Below are 20,411 nucleotides of genomic sequence, written 5' to 3'. Positions count from 1 at the left end.
CATCTTTATTGTCCACTAGATATCCCCTTCACAGGTAACACCTCTCCCCCAGTATATTCATCTTTATTGTCCACTAGATATCTCCTTCACAGGTAACACCCTCCCGCAGTATATTCATCTTTATTGTCCACTAGATATCTCCTTCACAGGTAACACCCCTCCCCCAGTATATTCATCTTTATTGTCCACTAGATATCCCCTTCACAGGTAACACCCTCCCGCAGTATATTCATCTTTATTGTCCACTAGATATCCCCTTCACAGGTAACACCTCTCCCCCAGTATATTCATCTTTATTGTCCACTAGATATCCCCTTCACAGGTAACACCATACCCCTATAAATAAAATTTGGTAGGGGGTAGGGGAGGATATTTATTTAGGTTTTTTTGCTTGCTTAGTGAATTGCAGTGAAAAGTATTTTCTCGTCATGTTTATTTGTGACTTATTATGTCTGCACGCTATTTGAAGTTGCCATGTGTTTCTTTAGAATGGCTGAGTGTGTGTGAGCATAGCATGATACTGAGTGCATTATAAGCATTGCCATTTTATTACTTACCCAGGTATGTGTGCAGGAATTTTAACGGAAGGGTAATCGAAGTTTATAGGGGGTTGAGTTGAATCGTGCTCAGTCGAAAAATATATTTTAAAAAAACTAATTGTTTGAGCAGAGGAGGTTTCGGTCCCGAGAACACTCCTGCACACAAGCATGTTACCATAGCAACAATTATCGGTGATGAATACATTTATTTATATAATATTTGTTTGTCAGATCTTTATTATTCTTATTTTCTTTGTTCTTTTACGAGAAAACAAGAAAAATATGATGTGACTCTGTGTGGCGCAAGTTAATAGTTCATTAATCAATAATAATTGTGGTCTATTCAGTTGGGTTCGAGAACAGCAGATTGTTGGGGAAAAAATATCCTAATGGCAAATTTTCTTCCCTAGATGACGATGTGGATTCAAATCATTCTAATGAAAATGGCCAAAAGAACTGTCAGGTTTGTAAAGCCCAAATAGAGTGGTCTCCCCTTTGCAAAAATATTTTCTTTTTTATTATACAACAAATATTTTAATCAAAGCAAAGTATATATCCACTATATTGGCCAGCTGCATGATATAACTATTAACAATTACTAATTTAGTTTTAGTCGATTGTTATTAACAGTATTTAACTGTGTGTTTTTATTTCACTGCTGCCCTTAACTATTAACATGTAGTGATTGTGCTTACAAAACTCTAGCATACATTTATAATGTTCAAAGTTCAAAGAGTTTAGACACACTCAAATTGCTTGCAGTTTGTTTTGAATTTGTTTTGAATTATCTAGTAGTCTAGTAGGAGTGTCAGTACTAAGTTAAAAGTATTATGGCACAAGTCTTTTCTTTCATGTACCGGAATATTGAAAATGATAGCCAAATTTTATTTGAAATTTTGTTTTAAAAATCTTTCAGAAACATACAATTTACAAGTACCTCCAAATTGTTATTAAATATTCTAATTTACAAATGATCTTTTTCATAAACTATGAAATTTGTGACTGTCTATGAGAAAAAACAAGGTCAAAGTTGCCAATGGGAATTCATTAATACTATCCTTTTAAGTAAATAGCACAAAAATAGTGTATTTTTGAACTTTGATTTACTAAATGATAAATAACAAGCAATGTCTTTACTTTCCATTTACAAAAGATGTAAAGGCTACAATTATTCTGAAAGATGTAAAACATGTTTGTAACTAGTCTTAATCACTAATTAAAAGTAGTAATCCCAATTTTTCTAACAGAAAGGCAGAATCGATATTATTTCTTTTATTATCAAAGGCATGACAAAATCTTTTGGCTTGTATATTTACAACATGATGTAGATCTATGTAAAATTATTTTTTAAGAATCAAAATTTAATTTTTTGTACTTTGGCAGGGGTTTTCCCACATTTATTCAACATTACGTTTGTCAATCTTCAGCATGAAAAAAATAAATAAAAAAGAATTCTTCGAGGTACATGAAAGCTTAGAAGAGTCATTCAGTGTATTTAGTTTCATCTTCAAAGTGCCATGTTCGTGGTCAGCTTGAAGTTACACATATTTACTTAATCAGCGCATATTAATAAATCAATGTGCTCTAATGGTGTCGTGGCACACATGTGGTTTAGGACCACACAGATATTGAGAGAGGAAACCCGCTGTCACCACTTCATGGACTACTCTTTTCAATTAGCAGCAAGGGATCTTTTATAAGCACAGTCCCATAGACAGGATAGTACATACCACAATCTTTGATATACCAGTCGTGAAGCACTGGCTGTGACTGGCTGCAACCTGTCGTGGACACATCCACCGGGGAGTCTCGAAAGATGTGCCCAAGACAGTCATGCTTGAACCTTCAGTGGATGTAAGTTCGAGTCAAATGGTTGATTGATTGGATGGCTGCAAACTCCGTTTTAAGTTTGTTTTGTTTAACGACACCACTAGAGCACATTTATTTTATTAATCGTTGGCTATTGGATGTCAAACATTTTGTAACTTTGACATATAGTCTAAGAGATGAAACCCGCTACATTTTTGTATTAGTAGCAACTTGGGATCTTTTATATGCATCATCCCACAGACAGGATAGCACATACCACAGCCTTTGGTATACATGTACCAGTGTGGAACGAGAAATAGCCGAAATGGGTCTTTGACACATATAGTCATCTGTACATACTTTTAGTTAAAAACTGCAAGCTATGCGACCCTGGTACTTTGTTTGATGTTTATTTCAATTAATTCTTTATCAAAATATTTATATAACCCATTGTTAGAGCTTCAGTTTTATTACTATCACTGCTACCTTCTGTACTAATAGAATTATTACTATCACTGCTACCTTCTGTACTAATAGAATTATTAAACAACACTAACTGCATGTTTTTACAGGGGACAATATTTCAAATTCTTTGGTAACCAGTAGTCCTAGGCGTGATTTATATTTTTCTAACCTTATCAGTTATCTCAAAATTAGTTATCTTACAACCCTGGACCCCGTTCCACAAAGTGATCTTAGCACTAAGATCATCATAAGGGCATACGGTAGTCATGCACATACAGTGATCTTAGGGCTAAGATCATCATAAGGGCATACGGTAGTCATGCACATACAGTGATCTTAGGGCTAAGATCATCATAAGGGCATACGGTAGTCATGCACATACAGTGATCTTAGGGCTAAGATCATCATAAGGGCATACGGTAGTCATGCACATACAGTGATCTTAGGGCTAAGATCATTTCATGGAACGGGCCCCTGGCAATTACCCACTACAATCGGCAATGCCATGGAGATGGCCACAGTGTTTTCCATTTTCTGCTGTATTTAATTTGCCCTGGAACGTTCAATATTCTGTGTCACTTTACTGGATTAATTCATTTTTGGGGGGTAATACTGATAAATTAAATTTCACTCTTACCCCTTAACTGCAAAACTGCCATTGAAAACTGTGGAGAATACAGAGCTCGAACTTAACGATGGCACTGGCAACAATAGCCGTTGTTACGATATGAATTGATATCTGTCAGGAGCTTCACTGAGTTAAAGTTTGCTTTGTTTATAACAACACTAGAGCACATTGATATATTAATTGTCAGCTGATGGATGGCTTCACCGATGGCTGGGTTTTTTGTTGGATAAAAATTATTGCCATCGGTTGAAGAGACTGTTTTTGGTTTTTATATTTGTTGCAAAAGTTACCGATTTAAAATTGCCATAGACAGGCTCGAAATCGTCATTGGTGAGCATTTTCCTTGTGTCATGTTCTTAATGTTGAGCAGTGAGACTATTTTTAAATGACATATTTCTTGCCGTCACCATTTTCCTAATTCCCAGAGTTGTCTTCAAAGGTTTGCAAGATTTATTTTTACAATGTGTAATGGTTCACTGCGGAACCGATCTGAAGTTTGCGGAAATTAAAAATTGCATATCCGGCCCGCAAACATAATGAGGGTTCACATGAAATATTGTCCCCTGTGTTTAACCTGTGCTGTGATGTCCATCCCGGTAGGATGTGTGACATTTTGTTTGATTTCATTCCAACCAGGCAGGCGTGTTGGCAGGCTCTGTCGCGGATGCACGCCTCATAGTGGAAACACGCCCTGGCGCCACTAACGTGCAGGAAACCACGCGCGTCTTAGACGAAAAAATTTCGAGAAAAACGGAGGAATACACTGACCAAATAACGGGCAAACTGTCCTTTCGTACTATTGAAATTATCGAAAAAACCCTCGAACACGAGGTATGGGTTTCTGTGTTCACTGATGCATGTCCACACTGGATGCCTGGATTTCGTCCTCTTTTTTTTTTTTTTCTATTTCTTTCATCATTTTTTTTTTCCAAAAAAGGTTGAACTTAGGTCATTTTACACATGTAGATGTTTTGGCAGTGGATTTTAGAAAAAAAAATATGGGCTGGTGGTTTTCTTATTGTTGTCATTTTGTTACTGTGCAAGGTTCCATCACAAACATGGGCATGTTTAACTTGGGGTTGTGTTTTTTATTATTATTCCTAAAGAGGGATATTAACTTTATTTCAGTCAAATATGTAAGCAAGCAAAGTTGGCTGACGAACTATTAAGCTCTTTCAGTGATTACAGTCTTAAACCAAACTGTATTCAAAATAATTTACATATTCTGTAAGAACCACAAATTATATTTAATGTGCACAGATTTACGTAATGTACATGTACCACTACTCAACATACTTTTTTTTATATATATTATTTATTTATTTATTTTAATATTTCAACAACAAATAAATAAATCCATGTTTCCTTTTTTCTTTCTCAAGGATAATATTGACATTTTAAAGCACCACTTTTTACTAGCTGTCGTGGAAGTTTATGGGGTAACTTTCTAAAGACATTTTAATATGAGGGTTTTTTTTAACAAGCAGTATTCTTGATTCAGGTTTGTGAAAGTTTTGTATAACAGGTACTATTTCCAAGTCTGCTTTGTGCTTTATGTTTATATCTGCGCTTTAATTAGGCTGCTTACCGTCACTGGCAGTGTGTAATCATTTCTTTTCTTCTTTTTTTCCGCTTTGCACATTGTGACCACATTATTTTGCATGTATTATTGGGGAAAAATACAGTGATAATATATGATTGCCTGTCACACAATTATATACCGTGTACATGTGATATTGATGTTTTGATGTGTCACAGAGTGGTTATTGGTAGAATATATGATTGCCTGTCACACAATTATATACCGTGTACATGTGATATTGATGTTTTGATGTGTCACAGAGTGGTTATTGGTAGATTTGCAGGGTTCGAATTTTATCATGGCATCGACGGCTATAATCGGGTTTTGCACCAACCAATCACCTTTCAGTTACAGAATGTCAGAATCGGGATATTTAGGGGAAGTAAAACATAGTGGATGGTGAGAACATCTAGGCGATAATTTTGTTTAAATAAAATGTCTGAACACATTAAAATGTCTCATTTGTTACTGACATAAGTTTCTATAAAATCAGAATTATGTCAGCATAAAAATTATTTGCATTATAAGGACCATCACCTTTTGCCTTGCATGGTCATTAGGGTAGACCCTACAAATTACCTTTAATTACTATTTAATTTTTTCTTTATGAGATAGTGAGTTAAAATTTAGTGTATAGCGTTATCATGTACTGTTACAGATCAAGTTTGACTTTCATGGCGATTTAGGGATGAGACGTAAGCCAATGGTAAAGTGCTTGCTTGATGCGCTGTCGGTTTGGGATCGATCCCCATCAGTGGGCCCATTGGGCTATTTCTCACTCCAGCCAGTGCACCAAGACTGGTACATCAAGACCGTGGTATATGCTATCCTGTCTATGGGATGGTTCATATAAAAGATCCCTTGCTGCTAATCAAAAAAAGAGTAGCCCGTGAAGTGGTGACAGCGGGTTTCCTCCCTCAGTATCTGTGGTCTTAACCAAATGTCTGACGCCATATAATCATAAATAAAATGTGTTGAGTGTGTCGTTAAATAAACCATTTCCTTCCTTCGTGGCGATTTATAACTTTTTGACAGAGTTATGGCCCTTGAATGTAGGAGATTTGTTTTTCCACAATGCCTAAGATAGCGAGTTGAAATATTGTGTATATATCTTTATCATGTATTGTACTGTCACATACCAGGTTCGACCCTCTTTTTTTACACATTTATAGCCCTTGATCTAAGGAGATAAGAAAATTAGTTGGGCCTGGTAGGGACATACTGCTTTAGCAGTACTATCAGAATGCTGGTTAAAGGGACATATCCTAGTTTTTAAACACTAAGGCATATTTTTGACTATTATGGTCGTGTTTGATAACTGAAATCATACTTTACTTTTTTTGATAACTGAAATCATACTTGACATTTTATGGTTTAGATTATCAATTTCCGTTAATTCAAAGTGTTTTTGGTCATCCTGGTGTTTTTAATATCACAAAATGCATTTTTCATATTTTTAAAAATGCACATGCGTCTGAGAAGTAACAGTTATAAGAGTCTATTTTTAGACGGTATTTCACCATTTCAAATTCACAGACTCATGTTTCACTCAATTGTAACTTTATCCAAATGTGTTACAGGTTTGCAGATTAACTAAACTTAGTGTTAATTTTCACAGGTTGAAACTAGGGTATGTCCCTTTAAAATATGAGATACAAATGTATACAGTCATCAATATTGAGAACACTAATATGAATTTAAAAAACAAAGTATTGGACTGACTGTTATGAGATTTTTTATTAATAATACATCTAACTGGAACTTTATATTTGCCTTGGGAAGAATATGTTTTATTTAACGACGCACTCAACACATTTTATTTACGGTTATATGGTGTCAGACATACGGTTAAGGACCACACAGATATTGAGAGAGGAAACCCGCTGTCGCCACTTCATGGGCTGCTCTTTTCGATTAGCAGCAAAGGATCTTTTATATGCACCATCCCACAGACAGGATAGTACATACCACGACCTTTGTTACACCAGTTGTGGAGCGAGCACTGGCTGGAACGAGAAATAGCCCAATGGGTCCACTGAAAGGGTTCGATCCTAAACCGACTGTGCATCAAGCGAACGCTTTACCACTGGCTACGTCCCGCTCCCATACTTGCCGAATTACAACTTTAATTCGCCTTCGACGAGCGACTGCTTAAATTGTGGTATTGTCTCTAGTGTTAGCTTGCTTAAGCCTAGATCTAGAGAGGTGTTGGTTAGTAGGACATCGAACAGCTTTGTGTTCAGTTCCTGCACTGGTTGAAGGTTTTGACGACAATTCATTGGTTAAAAATTATTGAAAACTAAACAAATTTTTTTATCTCGCCTTCATGTAAAATTCTTTAATCTCATTGGTTGTTTGCCGTTGGACAAATCCCTTATACCCCTGTGGGCGGAGCCAAATTCTCTTATACCCCGTCTGTAATTTCCAACAGTTTCCAGCCACCCCAGTTAATGCTAAAGCAATAATTAGATTATAAATAACATTGATAATCAATCAAGTATACATAATTAATTTTATTTTTACTATAAAATACACTATTTCAATACTTTTAAAAGCTGCAATGTTGAACTGGGTAACCTAATTACGGTCGTGGTGTTATTGTATTAATGCGCGATTAGCAACAATTTCTGATAAAAAAAAAAGTTGTTTTTTTTGTTTTGTTTTTATTAATATCTGTTTCAGACAATTTCGTATTACAAACATTTGAAGTTAAAAACTCGTTTATCGATGGAACTATTTTTCGTCACTGGCAAGTGGTTTCGTTCGCGTCCGCGTGGTACGGCTCCGTTAATAAATTGTTAACAATTATTGTCTGGCGTTATTTTGATTATTTGGCTATATGGTTTAACATGTCGGCAAGATAAATTCGTTGTAGAAGCATCTCTCGGCTCGGGGTAAAAGAACACACAGAGGGTACATAAAAAGCCATATACCCCGAGAGATGCTTCTACAACTTATAGTATTTGATTTTTTAAGCAAATTTTGAGATGATGAAGATTTTCAGTTTTGGATATGCTGATAATTAATTATTTATTTATAGAGATGATGGCCTTGTGTATGGAATTTAATTGTATTTAGATTAAATTAGTGGATGAACCTTAACTCGATCATGCGTTTAAAGCCGAAAATACCACTCGATATCGGTATTGTGTCCATACCGAAAACCATACCTATACCGAGGTAAATCACCCACAAAATACTGATACCAATATGGAACCTGAAATTTAAATATCACCCAGCTCTACAGGTCAGGTCAGGTCAGGTCATAGTGTTTAACGTGCACGTTCAGAACCAGCTGCTCTCACTGACTCCTCTGTCTAAGACAGGAGACGCGTTATCATGAGATTTGACCATATATATACTGTTTGTTTCAAGTCCTAATTCTTTTATGCTACTACAAATATGTTATGTTTTTGAACTGCTAAATTTTTGCCATTCCAAAGCCTGACCGGATTTAACACTTCCTACGACCTTTTGTACTGATGTTATGACCCATATGCTGTGACATTGTGTTTAATTACAGTTATGTTTCATTACAGGTGGAAGTAACGAAGCAGCACATTTATGAAGTTAGTCTGGACCAGACACCGGTCAGTCACATCAACAGCTTGTCTGGAGACCAGCGGTGAGTTAACACCAATGACCACCGCAACATCTGTCATACATACAACAGGTCTTCACTTGGGGTCAACAGGTCTTCACTTGGGGTCAATAGGTCTTCACTTGGGTGTCAACAGGTCTTCGCTTGGGGTCAACCGGTCTTCGCTTGGGGTCAACCGGTCTTCGCTTGGGGGTCAACAGGTCTTCGCTTGGGGTCAACCGGTCTTCACTTGGGGTCAACATGTCTTCACTTGGGGGGTCAACATGTCTTCACTTGGGGGGTCAACAGGTCTTCACTTGGGGTCAACAGGTCTTCACTTGGGGGGTCACTGTGGAACGGGATTTAGCTCAGTGGTTACAGCACTCAGTGGAGGTGTTCAGGGACATAATGTAGGTTACACACCACCATTAATTACTCCATGCAGTTCAACGGGTGGGATGTAGTCCAGTGGTTACAGCACTCGGTGGAGGTGTTCAGGGACATAATGACGGTTACACACCACCATTAATTACTCCATGCAGTTCAACGGGTGGGATGTAGTCCAGTGGTTACAGCACTCGGTGGAGGTGTTCAGGGACATAATGATGGTTACACACCACCATTAATTACTCCATGCAGTTCAACGGGTGGGATGTAGTCCAATGGTAAAGCAATTGCTTGATGCATGGTCAGTGCACCACGACTGGTACATCAGAGGCTGTGGTATGTGCTATCCTGTCTATGGGATGGTGCATATAAAAGATCCCTTGCTGCTAATCAAAAAGAGTAGCCCATGTCGTGGCGACAGCGGGTTTCCTCCCTCTATATCTGTGTGGTCCTTAACCATATGTCTGATGCCATATAATGCAGCTTCCTCGGTCTAGGGGCGGGGTGTAGCCCAGTGGTAAAGCGCTCGCTTGATGTGCGGTCTGTCTGGGATCAATTCCCATTGATGGGCCTGTTGGGCTATTTCTAGTTCCAGTCTGTGCATCACTATTGGTATATATCAAAGGCTGTGGTATGTGCTATCCTGTCTGTGGGATGGTGCATATAAAAGATCCCTTGCTACTAATGGAAAAATGTAGTGGGTTTCCTCTCTAAGACTATATGTCAAAATTACCAAGTGTTTGACATCCAATAGCCGATGATTAATAAATCAATGTGCTCTAGTAGTGTCATTAAACAAAACAAGCTTTAACGATACCCGACGACAATTTATTAAATAACGTTCCCTGTGCTTCAATCATAGGCTTTCATAAACTGTTATATTGTGTAATATATGTGGGTAAAATATAAAATAAAAATCATATAATCATGTAAGTAAATCAACCATTTTATGTGGATTGTTGGAACCCTTGAAGAAGAGGACAAACGAGAACACACACACACACATATCACAAACATTACAAGAGGTTTATTTCTGTGTAGCACTGTAATCAGGGGTCGAAACGGCCTGTGGCCAGGTCACCAAATGCCCTATTTGGGTGACTTAAATATTAAACAAATAATGGCTTTAGTTGCCCAAATAATAATATGTGGGCGATCTTCTTTAGAGCTGTAACATATGAGCCACTATTAATATTTGTAGTCCACATTAAAATCTTGATCGTGGTTCTCTTACCATAATTTGCCAACATCCATTGTTACTTTTTGGGCCACCATATTTTTTGGGCGAGTTTCGAGCCCTGCTAATATATTCACACATGTTTTATTCTTTTTTTTCATTTTTTTTCTCCCACCAGGTGAAGTTCCTAGATATCACCCAAATCAGGGACCTTGACCTTCAGTCCATGTGGCCTTGCCATCTCTTCACTATCGGAATCATGGGAATTGTTCATTTCTGTTTAGCTACAAGCCAGTGTTTGTAACAATAGTTTTAATTGGTTCTCTTAATGTCTCGTTTACTATGTTAACTGCCAATGCAGTGTTTTAGATGCAAGATGTGATTTTTTTTTTTTTTTTTTAAGACCATTAATTATGTCATACTTTGATTAGTTTGCCAAATTGTGAACACTGTTTTACTTGGTATGCCCATCATGGAATGCGTGTATTGGTGTGGAGGGAATTGTATTAAGTTACTTGTTTGTGTGAACATCAGCATATCACTCAGTTTGTATCGTGTATTTGCCCTGGTCGGAACCCCCCAGAAATGTACATGGTATAACCTGTAATTGAGTAATATGCAAGATTTGTGAATCAAAGATAAAACTAGAGTCATCTAGAATTCTTGGAACTCTTTTCCTGGTGTTGTTGGAATTGTATTTTCAGGATTCATGGAATTTCGGAAAACTATATCCACGATTCTTGGTCAGTTTTATCTGAGATTCTTAGAAATATATTTCGGATTCTTAGAAATCTATATTCAGGATTCTTGGAAATCTGTATTTACATTTTTTTTAAAGAAATATTCTTATGTAGGATTCTTAGAAATCTGTATTTTGGATTCTTGGAAAATCTAAATGCAGTTTTTAGAAAAATTTCTTATGTAGGATTCTTAGAAATTTGTGTTTTAGGATTCTTGAAAATCTATATCTGGTTTTTTTTTGTAAAACGTCTTGGCAGTGTATCTAGGATTCTTAGAAATCACTGTCCCAGCCCTCGAAATTCACGACAGCATTGCAGCGGTATTTTTATCTTTATCAGATATTTGCTTTATTATTATCTGTACTAAATGTGCCGTTGCACAACGATCTGAATTTTGAGGCCTGCTAACCATTGTACCCTGTCCTATCGCATTCTATGAACAGTAGGTGCCAAAATCGAGCTCATAGTGAGCTTCACCTTAAACTGAATTGCTACAGCCAGAACGAATGAAACCATTTTCGAATGTTATCATTGCTCACTATCGCCGAATGCAGAACAGTATTGCTTAGAAGTTACGTTTAAAAAATACAGAACAACAAAGAGGAATGCAGATATTAAATGATTAATTTAGTTTTCTCTAATCGTATTCAACTTGCTAGCAGGGGGCGGGATTTAGCTCAGTCGGTTGAGTGCTCGCTTGCTTGCGTCACTGGATCGAACCACCTCGGTGGATCCATTCAGCTGATTGGTTTTTTTTTATTGTTCCAATCAGTGCACCACAACTGGACAAAGGCCGTGGTATGTGCTTTCCTGTCTGTGGGAAAGTGCATATAAAAGATCCCTTGCTGCATTAGAAATATGTAGCAGGTTTCCTCTGATGACTACAGAGTCAGAATTATCAAATGTTTGACATCAAGTTGTCGATGATTTGCTCTAGCGTTGTCGTTAAACAAAGCAATCGAACAATCACATTGCTAGCACAACAACAATGCAATATGACCCAGAGTCATAATCTCCACTGCAGAATTATCTCCCCTTGCTGGGTGTATATAGTACGCCTGCACATGTGCAGACCGTGTTTAAAATCATTCTGTTGGAATCCCATTCATGTGTGTGTGTTCATCAACACCATCAATCAGCTTCTTACCAACATTTTAGGCCCATTCCGACAGTCCATTTACTAAATTTTATCATGATTTTTATGTTAATATTAATTTGCATTACTTTTGTTGTTCTGTACAAAAACGGAGTGTTCTGCAAATTCTTGCCATTTGTTGTGTGTAGAGATTAAATAGTTTTCCAGTAGGCGATGACCACGGATTGGGACAATTCCTGTTACACTGATTGGCGGTTTATGATAGCTGTACTTACATTCTGTACCTGACTAGCTGCTTTTAACAACTCTGCCCGTGTTCTATTGATGACTAGCTGTTGCCATGTTCTGTTACGGGCAAAGCTGGTGTGTTTCTGGGGCCTAATTCGCAAATTTCTCTTAGGCTCTGCTAGACAACAAAGCATCCTCTTTGCAAGTCTTGTAGCACTGCACTGCGAGATTGCAAAGTTGCGAGAGTTTAGTGAATTAGGCCCCTGGACCCCGTTCCACAAAGCGATCTCAGCGCTAAGATCACCTTAAGTGTGTGTTAGGTGTGCAGTTACGGTAATCTTAGGGCTAAGATTGCTTCGTGGAACTGGGCCCTGGTCATCCAAGTGTTTGTAAGTAGCTCCAACTGCATTTTATGCAAAACAAAACATAAACAAGGTATATGATATGTGTGCATGTATGTACTCACAGCCGTAGCCTAAAATAAGTGGGGTAGCAATACAAAAAGAATCTAGGCTTAGTTGTTGGCTTTTTGTTGTTGTTCTTTCTTTCTTTTTCTGGGCGTGCAAAGTTCTCCCATTGCATCTCTTCTAGTTCATGTCCGATAAGAAATGGGTCCAGAGACTTAGTCCAGGAGCTAGGTATGAGAAGAGACCTAGAAAATTGTTGAGCACAACACCCACTACAGAGTTGGTTTGTCACTCCAGGCTGCTTGGGGGGGGGTGGGGGGGTGGGGCCTCTGGAACATTCCTAGCCCTGGTGTAGAGTTCAATTGTGGCAGCAGCAATAGATGACAGCCTATTTTCTAACGGGGTGGGGGTGGCTTAGGTGCAGAAATCAACAATTTCATTTGATTTCCTCTCTTCTACTGGAACATATCCTTCAGGAATTGTTGTTACTACTATGTTAATGCTCAACCAGTGCTTTATGAAAAAAATGTAATAATTATAAACTTAGTTCGTTTTTTCATTTGTCGTGTAATTTAATTTCTATGTTGAGGGCCTCCTGAACCTGAAGTGCCCCGGACCCCCAGAACCTGAAGTGCCCCCCCCCCCCCCCCCCCCAAGGTCTAAATCCGGCCCTGTGCTCAACTATTTTTTCTGGTCTTGACTCCCGGGCTATTAAGAGAAAGTCCGAGTTAGAGAGTACAAGAGAGAATATTTGATGATTTCATGAAGCATTTTCATTGTACAAATGTTCTGCCAAGGTTTTACGTTGTCCACAGTGAACATATTTTTTTACAAAATACATTTAATATTTTTGTTGTAGAATATGTAGACTATCCACGGTATGCAAGTTTCCACTAGAAAATGCAGTTATTTTGCTTTTTGTTTCTCATATTTGTTCAGCTTGTGTGAGACCTGGGACCTAATTCACAAAGGTCTCTTAGGCTCTGCTAGACAACAAAGCATCCTTTTAGCATTGCATTGTGAGATCGTAAAGTTGCGAGAGTTTAGTGAATTAGGACCCTGGTCCGGGACTTATAAAACTTTTTAGAGTGTTGACTTGAACATGGTGACACCTTCATACAAATTGCATGTATGTGACATCATTAGAGGTTTGACTCGAAAGTTTTTAAAAGCACGGACCCATAACTAAATATTTTCCATGTTCTAAATACTAGTAGTAGTTCACTTAGCACATTGGATATTTCAGATGGTTTCCCCCTGCAGTTTTCTCTTTAGATATCGATGCTAAATGTTAAAATACTATGAAATTTAAAATGTTGTTTACATTTCTGGCAATTTTGTTTTACTTCCATTTGTCTTTTTCCCTCATTAATCTAGCAACAAATATCACTAATTTTTAGCAAAAAAATACAAAAATGTACTTGAGGTATAACATTTCATAAGACATAATGTAAAAGAAAGGTTAATGAATGAAAGCAAAATTAGTATTGATCGTAGGAACAATTTGATTCATCAGCTGAACTCATTTCGTCATCAGCTGTAGTCGTCATCTTCAAGACCAAAGTGATTCCAAACCACGGGCTAAACCTCTTCCTGTGGACCTCATACATGTTGTATACAGGAAAGAGTTCTGATTGCAGAAAGTGCATCTTGATTGTCTGGCAAATGCAAACTTTGGAGTTTCTTCCTGTAACAGAACGCCACTTCTGGTGGATGATTTGCTCAAAATCAGGACAGGTCACACATTTGCGCATTCAACATTTGTCAGTTTCTGATGTTTCACTATCATAGAAAGCATCAGGGAATGGTTTCATGTTGGTTGGACCTGGATTGGCCTCAACACATCCACAAACAGTCAAATTGTTTCCTCCACGCCCACTGCTTAAATGCGACTGATATTTCATTTTAGGGGTTTTTCCGTAATTTTTTGCTGCTAAAATCTGAAGTGTATCTGAAAAAAACATATATATCGCAAGGTTCCAATGAATTGTTTGTTTGAGAGTTTACCATTTTTATTAACAACTCAGACTGTTTAAACCGTCTGGGAAAGATGTTACATGAGATTGCTTGTTAGGTCAACGGGTTTAAAATCAAGGTCAAGGTGAATAAAGATTTGTATTTTGTATTCCTGACATTTCAGTCCATATACCAGTCATCAAAATGGTCTTGTTTCTGCTTTCTGGTCTGTGTGTGCATGCGTGCATGTCTGTGTGTGTGTGTGAAGGTAAAGGTCGCTGATGATGGTGCTTTTTGTTTTCCTAGAATGCATCAGTTCTTAAAACTTCATTTTCTTTTCTCTTTTTTTTTATTTTTTTTTATTAGGGAAACTGAAAGGGAATTTTTGGGGAGAGAAGTGTCAGACCATTCCTATTCATTAAACAAAATCTACATATTAAAAAAGAAAGGAATGTGTTTTGACACTTTTAATATTGTAAACAGTTCCTTCTCGTTAACAAGAAATGCTGTAGATGCATTTTCCATACAGGACAACACATACCACTGCCATTGATTACTTGGTGTAGAATGTATTTTTTTTAAATAAACATTTTGGTTTTAGAATCTGTGACCTTTATACTGTTACACAAAGGTCAGTAATATTTGTTCAGTTAGGGGTCAATAACCTTTATACTGCTGCAGAGGTCAGTAACCTTTATATTATTAAGCATTCATTGACCTTTGTGCACTTAATGATTTTAATTTGTGACAGAGTTTGTACCTTCTTGATAAGAATGGATATAGGTTGCCAAGGTGATGGGTACTCCTTTTCTCCACCCACACCCTTCCCCCTGATAGAGTGGATGTAGGTTGCCAAGGTGATTGGTACTGCAACTCTTGATAGAGTTAGAACAGGCTACAGGTTGCCAAGGTGATGGGTGCAATGGATGATGTTTATATTTTTTGCAACCAAGTTAACTTAAACTGGGTTCAACATGTCAAAGTATGAGGCCAAACAAAGCAGTTGTGAATGTTTATGTTTTTTGCAAATGGAAAATGTGTGACTTTTTAAACTTTAGGCGCTATGGTCAACAAGATTTGTATCTTTTGATGTGGCAAGCTACATTAAATCAGTGAGAAGAAGATTTTTATGTTTGTTTTATAAAGATGATGGTTTTTGTTATCATTTTAAACTGATGTGATCATGTATGTATAGGTTTTAAAAACTTTTTCTTAAAATATACTTTTTTTCATTTTAGATTATGCACATTGTTGAGTTCAGTATGTTTGTTAATAGTGTTGTTACCCAGAGAATGACATCTTTCCGCATTCCTTCTTTAAACTGTTTGATCACTGGTAGCATTGTGGTTTTTCTGCAATAGTGTGATAATGTTTTGGTGTTTCCACTTGTGGGTTAAAAAAATGGGGAATTTTATCCCTCAAAACAAATAATGGAGTAATCCCCACAAAAATAATGCCGCTACGTGTTTGGTTTTACTGAAATGCGACTGTTTGAGAAAAACAATGATTATTATTTTGATTAATTTTGACTTTACGTCCATTTTAAAGGTACTTTGTCATCAAGAGGAATGTCTTTATTTCCGAGAAAATCGACAATAATATGTGTTAATCTACTTGCATACAATACAACAAAACAGGGAAATCGACAATAATATGTGTTAATCTATTTGCATACAATACAACAAAACAGGGAAATCGACAATAATATGTGTTAAATCTACTTGCATACAATACAAAACAAAACAGGGAAACAATTTTAAAGTATGTAATAGAAGACCAAGCATACGTGACGATTACAAATCTTCCATTAGCATATTCAGTAGTGATGTCCAGTCGGTCTAGGATCAATCCCCATCGGTGGGCTCATTGAGCCATTTCTCGTTCCAGCCAGTGCACCACGACTGGTATTATTAAAGGCTGTGATGTGTGCTATCCTGTCTTTGGGATGGTGCATATAAAAGATCCCTTGCTGCTAATGGAAAAATGTAGTGGGTTTTCTCTGATGACTACGTGTCAGAATTACCAAATGTGTTTTTGACATCCAATAGTCGATGATTAATTAATCAATGTGCTCTAGTGGTGGTGTTAAACAAAAACAAAATATAATTAAGTATGTAAAAAAAAATGTCAGTTGTTCTTGAACTTGTGTATGTAAATTCCTTTTTCAGTTTAGTAGAGACCTTGACCTGAAAACGACTTGAAAACTGCTTGAGAATGACATCAGTCTGTTGACTTGATTGACTTAAGATTTGACTTACGTTTGACTAGAGAATCACTTAAGATTGACCTGAGATCGACATACAATTGACTTGGGAACAACTTAAGATTAACCTGAGAATGACTTGACATTGACTTGAGGGACGTATATTGCTGTAGACGGGTTTACAATCGGCATAAAAACATACCGATACTTTCGTAAAACTGACAAATACACGTGATCATGAGATTTTGAGAGGAAAGTGGAAAGATATCTTTAACAATAAGGGTAACAAGTTAAAAAGACTAAGTGGTGATGGATAGATGCATGCAATAAGATAGAGTGAACCATTCATCGACAGCTGATGTATGTTATGTTGGGGGTTTTCCATTTGTTCGAATAGCATTTTTACAAAATCCTATTCGTGGTCTTTGTTTTATTGTTATTCCGTTTTTTTAAATTCCGTATGTATTCTTGTTTAAGTTATGTCCCAGCTAGATGTATATTTTTGCCAACAAACACGATAACCACTTGTGTGTTGTTATTTATCATGTGAAATCAACATTCACATTGTGTGTTGTTATTTATCGTGTGTAATAAACATCCATATTGCATGTTATTTATCATGTGAAATCAACACCCACATTGTGTGTCGTTATTTATCATGTGAAATAATCATCCACATTATGTGTTATTTATCATGTCAAATAAAACCCCACAGTGTGAATGAATATGATTAACATTTCATTGTTCATGGCAAAATTTAATTATCTATTGTATTTTATTGTTGATTGTTGTTATTTTTAGTTTTATTTTGTTCCGATGCAATATGAACTGAAACTTCAGATCTGTGGTGGGGGTTTTCTGATCAACTACGTAAATTGTACAACTTGCAAAAAGGTTTTGTCATTCAGCAAAAAGAACTCTGTCAGTTTAACAGCAGTTAGCAAATTTACCTCAACATTTCACCAGAATGACACCCCCTACCCCCACCCCGAGTACCCTGCTGTTAAATTAATGACTGTAATAGTAAAACGAGTCCCTTTCTCTCTCTCTCTCTCCTCCTCTCTCCCCCCTCCCCCCCCCCCCCCCCCCCCCACGAGTAGAGGAGGACAGTTTTCTCTCATCTGTTAATCATACAACAAACAATGGTACTGTGAATCACAAAATATTAATGTTCTTGAAATTTAGCGAAATCCAAATTAGTGACATATTAGCGACATCAAACTTTTGGCGAGGTTGTCATATCAGACACTTAATAAACATAAGTTTTAAGTTGTAGGATAAGCAGAAATAATACTTTCGATCAATTTTGACATTATGCAGCTTACAGACAACTTAAATTTAGTCAAAACAATGGCAGGAGTGTGCACGTAACTGATGGCAACTATTGTTTGCTGTCTATTTGGTTTAACCAATAGCTAGTAACCGTATTGTTTGTGTGTTCAGTTAAATCACCAACAAAACAGCTGCACATGTTTTTTTCCAGAACAGTCCGTTGTACGTCTTTTTAAATTTAGCATTATGAAATATTGGTGTCTTTGTACGGTCTCGCTAAATTTGCTATGTTATGCTCTCTAACATTTCCCGATCTACAGTATTATTAATCAAACAGTGGTTTATATAATTGTACTACAATTTAGGAAGAAAACAACTCATTTTGTATGGATAATATCAGGGCTGGTTTTGCCATTTGCCAAATTCGCCAATTTTCAACTTTAAAAACAATTGGCAAAATTATATTTTAATATGTCGAAATAAAATATCACTTCTGCATTGTAATATTCACCAATCGAGCCTCGTTTTGGAATTTCATAAAATAAGCAGTTGAACAGAAGAAACCCCATCGCACATTCTTCAAGTGACTTTTCAGACGTAGACATCTTTTCTTTTCTTTTTAAAGTGGATCTACTGGTGAAGACAGCATGTCAGTCCCTGGTTTCGGTGGCGGGCGCTTCATTACCGAAAACAATTAAAATGCTTCGGGTTTTTTTTATATTTACACGTTGCTACAATGTATTCCATTTCCAACATCAACTCATATCATTTTGTAAATTTGTGTACAGAGGGCCTCGGACGTTGTTTTTTTTCGGCAGCACTGCACGATAACGACGAGGCCCAACAGTTTATTTAATCCCATGTTTTTATTTACGTATATGTGTCGGCAAATGAGCATATCACATGGACGTTTTCTCACAGTGGTACATCCAGGTTCTGCTAATGTTAACAGATGCAGGGCTGTGGGTTGACGTCATCATTCTGTTTTAAATATTACTGAGTGTGAGAAGTGACGTTCAGATTTGAATGCTAATTAATATAATTATATTTTCATCTTAATACAGAAACATAACCTTTTATTGTTGTTCCATTTCTAACATATGTTCATTTTGATGGGGGGGGGGGGGGGTGTTAAGGTTATTTTTTTCTGCAGTAGGGGTCATAAAGTTTTTACATCTCTGGTAATAAACATAGTATGTCGGTGGTCGTATTATGTTATTTCATGATAATCTTTCATTGGCCTTCAATATTTTTTAAAGAAATGAAATTTTGAGGAAAATGGAATTTTCTGTAAGATACTCATTTAATAATACATGTAACTAACTCTTTAAATCTGCTATTTTCATTGTTTTCTAAGTTCACTAACTTTAGGGGTTATTCACGGCTACCCATATTTTCAAGAGCATACAAACTCTATACTCTGATGGGGAGTGGCTTTCTGTACATTTATTAAACAAAAAAAGTTTATTATAAAGTTTCATTAAAAAAATCCACATTTTTAATGGATACTTTTACAAAGGGCAAAGGGGTACCCAATGTCTCCCCCGTCAAAACAAATTCATAATTTTGTTTTTTAAATTTGTATAATTTGCACTCTTGTTAAAATATAACAGTGAATGGCCCCTCGCTGCTCTTTAAAAATAATATTTATATTTTAAAAAATAATATATATATATATCGTTATATATATATATTTGTGAAGAAACAACACTGTATTATCCATATTATAGCTTTACAATTTGCTGTTTTTTCTACAATATGCTGAAGTAAAAAAAAAGAAAAGAAAGATGTACAGTTTGTATTATTTAAATAATTAAGACACTTTATGTTACATGCTTGAATCACTTTGAAGAGGTACTGCGCGTACACAGAGGGCCGAATTTACAAAGCCTCTTTAAGACGTATACGCGTGTAACTACATACATTTTACAATGCTTAAACACCTGTTTATGTCTTACACACGTGTAACTACATACATTTTACAATGCTTAAAAACCTGTTTGTCTTACACACGTGTAACTACATGCATTTTACGATGCTTAAACACTCACGTTTGAGAAAAACAGGCTTCGTAAATCCGGCCCAGAGAGTTTTAGACATTTGTTCCAGTACTGTAACTACTACTACTACTATTACAGTGTGTTGTTGGGAATTTGACGGTAGCAAAGAGACGATGTTATATTTGTATTACGAGTGCCTCCTCCTACTACCACTACTACTGTTTAGATTTCCATACCTCATCCGTGCAGTGGACGTGTATCTGTGTGGGTGTCTGTCACACGAGTCCAACTAAAATGTTAACTAAAACGTTCATGAGAGATCAGCACATACATGTATGTCTT

The 20,411-nt window shown here is 36.7% G+C and overlaps 1 protein-coding gene across 1 annotated transcript in view; it reads left to right on the top strand.

The window, feature by feature from the left end:
• Positions 1 to 11,694, top strand: part of LOC121377757 (protein scribble homolog) — a 130,043-nt gene extending 118,349 nt beyond the window's left edge. Inside the window, exons 41-43 of the mRNA XM_041505844.1 lie at positions 950 to 1,002; positions 8,563 to 8,648; positions 10,346 to 11,694. Of these exons, the coding sequence (XP_041361778.1) occupies positions 950 to 1,002; positions 8,563 to 8,648; positions 10,346 to 10,349 (143 nt within the window). The 3' untranslated portion in view covers positions 10,350 to 11,694. The remainder of the gene's footprint in view (positions 1 to 949; positions 1,003 to 8,562; positions 8,649 to 10,345) is intronic.
• Positions 11,695 to 20,411: the final 8,717 nt, after the last annotated feature.

The sequence above is a fragment of the Gigantopelta aegis genome, chromosome 7 (genome assembly GCF_016097555.1).
Source record: "Gigantopelta aegis isolate Gae_Host chromosome 7, Gae_host_genome, whole genome shotgun sequence".
In the NCBI taxonomy this organism is placed as follows: domain Eukaryota; kingdom Metazoa; phylum Mollusca; class Gastropoda; order Neomphalida; family Peltospiridae; genus Gigantopelta; species Gigantopelta aegis.
Note: the sequence above shows the minus strand (reverse complement) of the source record. Positions and strands in the feature narration are given on the sequence as shown.